The sequence below is a fragment of the Corvus brachyrhynchos genome, unplaced genomic scaffold (genome assembly GCF_000691975.1).
Source record: "Corvus brachyrhynchos isolate BGI_N302 unplaced genomic scaffold, ASM69197v1 scaffold595, whole genome shotgun sequence".
NCBI lineage: Eukaryota > Metazoa > Chordata > Aves > Passeriformes > Corvidae > Corvus > Corvus brachyrhynchos.
In genome coordinates this window covers 1,342,889-1,350,802 of record NW_008238373.1, presented here as the reverse complement: position 1 = coordinate 1,350,802, position 7,914 = coordinate 1,342,889, and the positions used below count along the sequence as shown (strand labels likewise).

The following is a 7,914-nucleotide window of genomic DNA, read 5'->3' as shown; positions in this document are numbered from 1 at the left end:
CTTTCATGCAAGTTAAATGTTTAAATTCACATATAAGCAAATTAAATTCCTAATCTGGTGGTATTTAAGCACCATCAGGGACTCTACTTCTTCTACATTGTCATCATTTACCGTAGATGTTCAAATTTTTAAATAATTTTTCAGATTAAAGGATATCAGACCTAAATTCCACAACTGTGATACTGGCTACTAATAATTCAAACAAGAAAACCTTTCATGTACCTACCTTTCTACTCATGAAGATATAGATAACTGGATTATAAGCAGTGCTTGACTTGGCAAAGAAAGATGGGATGATAGCTACTGTTGGAGTTACAAGGTTGCTATAGCCATACGTTATCAAGAGGGAGACCACTGCATAGGGCATCCAACAAATAAGGAACGTGGAGATCATCAAGAAACACATTTTAGCCACCTTCTTCTCATATTTTAGAAGCTTGATGACTTGAACCGTCTGGAAATCTTCTACACAGCGAAGCTGTAGAGGAAAAAAGATCGTAAAATAAAATAGGTTTTGTTTTACTTGAACCTGAATAGTTCTACATTTATTTATAAGTAACTGATTCACTCTTTTAGTTTAAGGCACAGACATCATACACCTTATCTTATAAACCACAATCTTCTGGAAGTTTACATCATGTTTCTCAGACTCTTATTCTCTACATTAAGTGTAAAAATACAAGCTGAGAAAACACAGAATAGCCAATCTACTAGAAAACAACAAATCATGCTGCAGATGTAACAAAGCACGCTGCAGTTATAAGCATTTTAGAAAAATAACTTGTGCTCAGCTACTGGCATAAGCAATTTCAGTTTACATTAGTGGTCCTTTATCTGACTACTCAGACAATCCTGTAGATTTGTGTCATCAGAAATATTTAGAGAAAAGAAAATTTCATAAATAGATTTCTCTGTACTGCTTTGCCACATAGTTTTTTACTCTAAAATTATGAAATCTCTAAAGCAGAATACTAGGCAGCAGGTTGCCATGTTACCTCAGTCACAAAATAAGGAAAAGATAAGACATGCACATGAACATACTCCACAAATGATCTGTTGTGCCAATACTGTTGACCATAAACTTGAATGAGTCCAGACTAACTACCCACAGAATATGAATCAGTAACGCTTTCTCATACTAAGGATTTGAACTGAATTTTCAGGTGGGGATCTGATGTGGATTAGTAAGCATAAGCAGTTCCCTACTTCCTCCCAGTAAAACCACATAACAAATAGACCTCGGTAGCTCTAGGCTGGTTCTCTCCCAACCCTACAACCTTTCTAGTGGTACCTGGCATAGATGAACATCAAACATTCAGAAGTTTGAATGGGAAGTAAGAGTGCAAATTTACAGCTTCAGTACTTTTCACTGAGAGTATTACATTAAGGGAAGTCTTATTTGAACTAACTTACCATTCTTACTGCATGCAGAATATGACCATAGCAATAGGCCATGATCCCAACAGGTGCTACTAGACAGCCAAGGAAAAAAAGGAGCACAAAGGAGGTATCATAAGGGTCTTTTGACTTCCAGTCCACCGAACAACCTAATCCATGAATTTCCAGTGTGTATCTGTTCCAGCCCAAAAGAGGCGCTCCAGTCCAGGCTAGTGAGTACAGCCAGATGTATGTGATAGCCCGCCAAGACCAAGAGAAGTCAATCACCTTCGCATGGACCACTCGAATGTAGCGTTCATAGGCAAGAGCAGTGAGAGTCATAATTGAAACAATTCCTGTAAAAAAAGATAATGAAAATCAAATTATTCACAAATACTGTAAATTGGACTGAACTCCTCTTGAAAAATGTTTCCTTTGTTAGCAGGTTAATTCAAAATTACCTAGCTCATATTATGAATTTAATCTCAGTAAGATTTTTGGGTGACAGTGCATTACTCACTAACTATTAAGCCAAACAGAATCACCAACTTCAAACTACTCAGAGGAAGAAGCTGATGTCTGATCCATGACGTACAATGGCTAAGAAGTGGGACAAGGTAAAAAAAGAGACCAAGCCAATACTTCTTCCCAAACATTACTTCATTAAGTGAGATATCATGGTCCAAGGTTTGGGGTTTTTTCTGCTGGCAGTTGTAGGGTTTGTTGTTATGCATTCCTTTGGGGTTTGTGGTTTCCTTTGGCTGTTGTTGTTTAGGGTTTATAAAAGAAAAAGCTATCATCTAAAACTGAGATAATCAGCAATAAAAAAATCTCTTAGAAACTTAGTGAATTGAGAGCTGAGACTGAAATTAAAGAAAGCCTTCGGCAAATGAAAGCATAGATGTGCACCTTTAATATGAACAAAACAAATAGAATAATTCCAATTTATTTCAAGACATTCTGGAAGTCTTTGTATTCCAAAAAGAACCAGGAAGGCAATGCATTACATTGCTGAAGGTGTCCCATCTGAAAGACATTCAGTTATTTTGAGTGTCCTTTTCTATCGTGCTGCTTTCATAAAAATATCAGTCCTTGTTTATTTATTCACTCTCTTCCTTTTCTGTCCACCTCAGAGTACACAATTATTAACATGTTATGACAGAAATCACATTATCTTCAGCTCTCAGTATTATCCTATCCAGACACTTCTATAATTTCGTGAAGTCGAGGCAATTCTGTCTTGATTAGAATATAAGGATTTCTGTTTCAATGGTCTGTAACACTTGATGATCAAAAACCAAATTACCCATCAGGCTGATGCCATGATGATTTTTTGCCTTTTCTTTTATACCTTTTTTATAACTTCTGTATTCTTAGTGGTTTTTTGTCTACATTTTTGGACTTGTTCGTCAAACTAAGAGATTAAACATTTTAGAAGCCTCGTAGCTAGGGATCAGTGTGCCCCAGACCCCAAGGTCCTCTCCAGAACACATTCCGTAAACTAAGATAGAACCGTCCAGGGGAAGGTTCCTCGGGGGGGGGCTCACTTGAGCCTCTCATTGGGGAATTTTTGATAGATATGCTAATTAGTAAGACCTATAATGATATACCAGATCTATTGTGTGTGTGCATTGCGGGGTGCATTTCAGCGCTTTCCACCTGGACGTGGTGCACCTAAGGATCCTTAAAAAAAATACAGAGGTAAAATCCCGTTTTTCCTTCTAACCGTGTTTGACTCTTGATTTTAAGAGGAAATGCCAGGAAAAGGCATCAAGGCAACTGCCAGACCCCTGAAATCTGTTATGATTCAGTCATCAAGCTCATAAACAACAATTCACAGCATTCTGTGAGATTATACAGATACCTGTGTCTAAATCTGTATAGATTTTATCTAATACAAAGCACAAGTATTTTTTCATGCATATGCAGAGCATTTAATTTCTCCAAGTACATTCATATGTGCCATAATGTGCACTTATACAGCTGTAAGAAGGTTAACTGTGCAGATTTCACTACCAAAGAGAGAATAACCATTATTTTTTATTCAGCAAAAACCTGATCTCACTTTGAAAAAAGGATAAACATTTAATGAAGACAAATTAACAACAGCACAGAAGAACTGGCAACATGGATTTTAGGAAGGCAACTAAAGAGTAACAAAATCTAGAGCAACACATAGCCTCTCCGTCAAGGTATTCAACAGCAAAAGAAGTTTATTATTAACCAAGTATCTCACAGTAGGATATCCTTTAGGATTCTAAGAAAGTTACTTTATGCTGCAGTTATTAAAGATTTCCCTTTTTATACGTGATGAGCTTAGAACACTTTCTTGATTAAGAGAATTTCCCACTCTAAAAGAAAACACGCCACACTCTTCCATATATCTCTTTAAAATGAAACAATTTTTTTTTTTTATGTGCTTTTTTCTAGTCATCTTTAAACCTTCATCACAAAAAGATGTAGATATAGTTGGACATGCAGTAACCTTTCACATTTAGTTTTGTGGGGTTTTTTCCTTGTACAAATCGTTGCTGTAGAATTTCACCTTCATAGCTTGAAATTGCACTAGCAAATGTGGGCCAGAAGGTTTCCAAAGACCTAAGGTTGGGTTTGTTGGTGGGTTTACTGGGATTTTTTTTTTTAATGAAGTTGAACAGTAGTCCTTCATGCCCTTTTTTGTAACCTAACGTGCTGAAAATACATTGAACAATGTGGATCTAAGCAAAGTATTTGCAGGCATTAGAAAATGACTACAGGATTTTACAGGTACTATTCTACACTTACACTGGCTCAGGCAAGTGCTTTATTCAATCAAATGTGGTCTATTTCCTGAACACAAGGTAAGGCAACAAGTTCCCCTTCCATTTCCCTTACCCAAAGATTAGGAATTACAGAATTTTACCTGACAGTTATGATAGTCATCCACAGGCACGTTTATTGTGGAAAATCCACATCACTCAACTAAAGGCTCAGTTTGCTTATAGAGCATTGCAGCTTTGTCTGATCATGGAGAGAAAGAGCAGCTCCTCAGGATGATGAGTCAGAATACCTAAATCAACCTTTTGCTCCTTACCACCTTCCCTCATTGAATGGTATTCAATGACTAATGTCCCTGTGTGGTCTTAATACTTCCCCATCCCTTTTATGAGTGCTGAATTCTAGCCATGACAAAGTAATCAAAAGCATGCATGCTTGACTGAAAGTACAGGTGCTCAGAAGCAATAATTTACTGAGTCCTTGACACTCTCAAGGAAGGCATTAGATGCTCAATATCTCTAAAAATCAGTATGTGCACATAGATACTTGAACAATGTTCTGTAAAGCCCCTTTCAGTCTGAAACCACTGTTCTCCAAAGACATACTTGAATTTTCCTCCCTGAACTGCAAAGGCGACCTTGGACAGCCTGTTGGACAGTATGCAACAAAATGCAAATCCCTCTTCTGTTGGTATTCAAGGCATGTCTGGTAGCAGGCAAACATGAGGCAGGAACTGCAGGTCACAGCATAATATATATATGATTTATGCATGCATATGGCTCCATTTTCTATGTATCATTCAGTTTCTGTAGTCTAATACAGAGGAAAGCTATGAATTTTACTTCCTTCCCTGCCCCCGCTCCTCTCTAGGAGCTTTTCTGGAAATTATTAGATTTAATTCTGAGTTGCATATTTTAATATGATGAAATATGTGCCGATTAAAAAACCAAATCTGTTACAGAAAGACATTATGTTTATTTTTTGGATATTAGCTCCCTCTTAGCAAAAATGTGCATTTCAAACCAATTTTTACCTTTTATCTGAAACAAATTTTGTTATGCTTCTTGAGGTACTGGAGATCTACATATTTTGATTCGAGGCTAAGACCCAAAGTTCTGAGGGTTGATTTACTCTACCGGAAAACCACTCTAACTCTTTCAGAAAGATTTTACTGCCCAGTGTTTACAGTGTCATGTCTGACATATAGATTTTCATCTCAGTGAATACCCCTATCTGTAAGTGCTGATTATAAACATAAACACTCTCTGTGTTTAGGAAATGATGCTAGTTTTAGCTCTGATTTAAGCCTGGGCAATTACCCTAGCACAAATGGGGTCATTCCCATTTAACCTGCAGATAAATGTAGCAAAACTGAAGTGTCTTCTTGTTTAAGCCACTAGCTTGCAATTCTGTGTTGCAACTCCTCTTCTTCTCCAGTAGCCAGCTGCACAGAACCAGAGAGCAGTGACAAGCTACTTCTTGTTATTTAGGAATGTCTATTAGGAAAATCCTCATTTTTGCCATTTTGTCTTGTTTTTCTACCAAAATACTGCCTTTAGTGTAGATTTCATCATGTATCATATGTGATAATTATTTCTTCTGTATTCAGAGCTTTTCAAGGAGACATACTAGTTCTGGATACATCATTAAATACTTCAAGCTACATGGTGTATGTCAACACAGAGCCTGCAAAACACAGCTAAGCCATACTGCATTGTACCATACAATGTGTATATTCTGACTTTATAATCCTTAATTAGAAGAAAAATATTGTGGTGCCTTCAGAACTGAAGTGTTAACCGAGTTTGAATAATCACAACAGCTTCTGCCCTCTCCATGCAAGATACACCTTATTTTCATATTGAGCCCCTGACCCAAACATGGCCTATAATTTGGTCAGAGGTGGTATCAAATATTGCCAAAGACTGAGAATTGCTATAGAGCAACTGCAGCATAATGTAGCAAGTAAGACCCAATTCTGAGACAGACCATGGCTTCTGTCAAAGGACATATTATTTTCTGTATCAATTAATCCTTGCCCTACATGCAAGTGCTGAATGACTATTTTGCATACCTAATCACAGAAGAAAGCCACCCTTCTGCAACCCCTCCTCACCTCTTTTCACATCTGAAAAGCTAGACAGCAGCAATTTAGTAGAAGCAACTTCCTTGTCCATGGAAAGAAAAGATGCTGTTTCACTCTCCAGTTTTGAACTAAAAAATACATAACCAGTCTATTTGAATTCAGCAGTTAGGCACTACAATAAGTTTTAAGCACCAGCTATGCATCATTTCTAATTTTTCAAGCAATTTTAATATCTGCATTCAAATCTAGGCAGGGGAAAATCACTTCTCTTGGACATAATAGACTTCAACTATATTTTATATGCAGCTGTCCTATAAAATTATGGTGAAATAAATCATCTCTTCCAGATTCAATACTCCAAGTGATTAACTCACTCTGGAGGAAAAAAAAAAGCTAAAGCTGAAAGCATGTTGATTGAGCCTCCAGCTATTTGTAACACAAGATCCTAAAACTATCTGCTGAGTAACAATAGAAAACGCTTTTAGCGAGATTAAATCAGTGCATATAACATACATGGGTAATGCAAGAGGGTAATGCACAGCACATCACTCTGCCTCTGTGCAGGGAAGACCCTTAGATGAACAGGCTGTAACTGAAGCCAGGTCCACAAGACACTTTCAAGCAATTAACCCTTACTTCAGTATTTGCTGGGTGTGGTGGTGGTATCAGCTTGCATTGAAACAAACAAATAAAAGAACCTCAGCTGTACACACAGAAGCTTTTTGCAGGAAAGTACAGTCTGTAAAGCTCTTACAATTTTTCCCATGCTCTATTTCATGTTACTTGAATGGAGTATACACCCGGATATCAACATTGGTTTGGTAGCTCATCAAGATCTAGCTGCTGTATACCAATGGTAATTTGTCCAGAAGGGACATAATACTTTTAATTTTACATTAAAATCTGGCAGTGTTTTTTTATCCTTACAAAAACAGCTTGCAGTTAGTAAAAGACAGAGGTCTCTAATCACACTTCAGTAAGAGTAGCCTTTCAATCACAAACAAGGTTTAATAATATAAAGCCTACCCCAGAGTATACCCTTACTATGCAACCTCCTGTCAAGAAACTGCCTCAGATAAACAACTTTGGTTCCTGTTCCTCGAGATCATTCCTGTAATAAACCAGTTTTTCCACTCCTTTCTTCCTTTGCACAATGAAATTTATCAGAAAGTGTTAGAACACCAGTACTGGCCAATGGTTTAGCTACCATTACTTGTAGCTGAAGTGCTTTATGCTCGGGGGTTATGTGTGTACGCTCCACGTGATAAGACTAGCTTACCTCAAAACCCTCAGGGCCTATTTCTATGTACAGAAGGCATTAAAGCAGACATCCACTGCCTGGGGGTGAGCAGTACACAAATTTCTCTTGTGCACATCAAGTTATGACAATTACCATCATTTAAAAAAACCCCTTGCATATCTGTGAGAAGCCAGCAGATACACATAAAGATCATGACATCCTGACCCTGTATTTCACAATTACCCTCTTACCTGAAGAAAGAAATTATCTGTGTCTGCTAACCAAGACTTTTGTGTATGTTTAGCTGTCAGGTGTCCTCTCTAGAAATTATAACCAAAAAGCTATGCTGTCAGTGATAGAGAGCACACCTCCCAAATAGGAGTTTTATTACTAAATCAGATAAAGAGATTACACAGATCTCTACTACTTAGTGCTTGGTTGACTACAGACAGGG

The 7,914-nt window shown here is 37.4% G+C and overlaps 1 protein-coding gene across 1 annotated transcript in view; it reads right to left on the bottom strand.

Annotated features, from left to right (window-relative positions):
• Nucleotides 1-7,914, bottom strand: part of OPN3 (opsin 3) — an 18,858-nt gene that overhangs the window by 5,725 nt on the left and 5,219 nt on the right. The window contains exons 3-4 of the mRNA XM_017736362.1: nt 1,414-1,754; nt 227-478 (exon numbers count right to left, since the gene is read on the bottom strand). Coding sequence (XP_017591851.1) covers nt 227-478; nt 1,414-1,754 — 593 coding nt within the window. The remainder of the gene's footprint in view (nt 1-226; nt 479-1,413; nt 1,755-7,914) is intronic.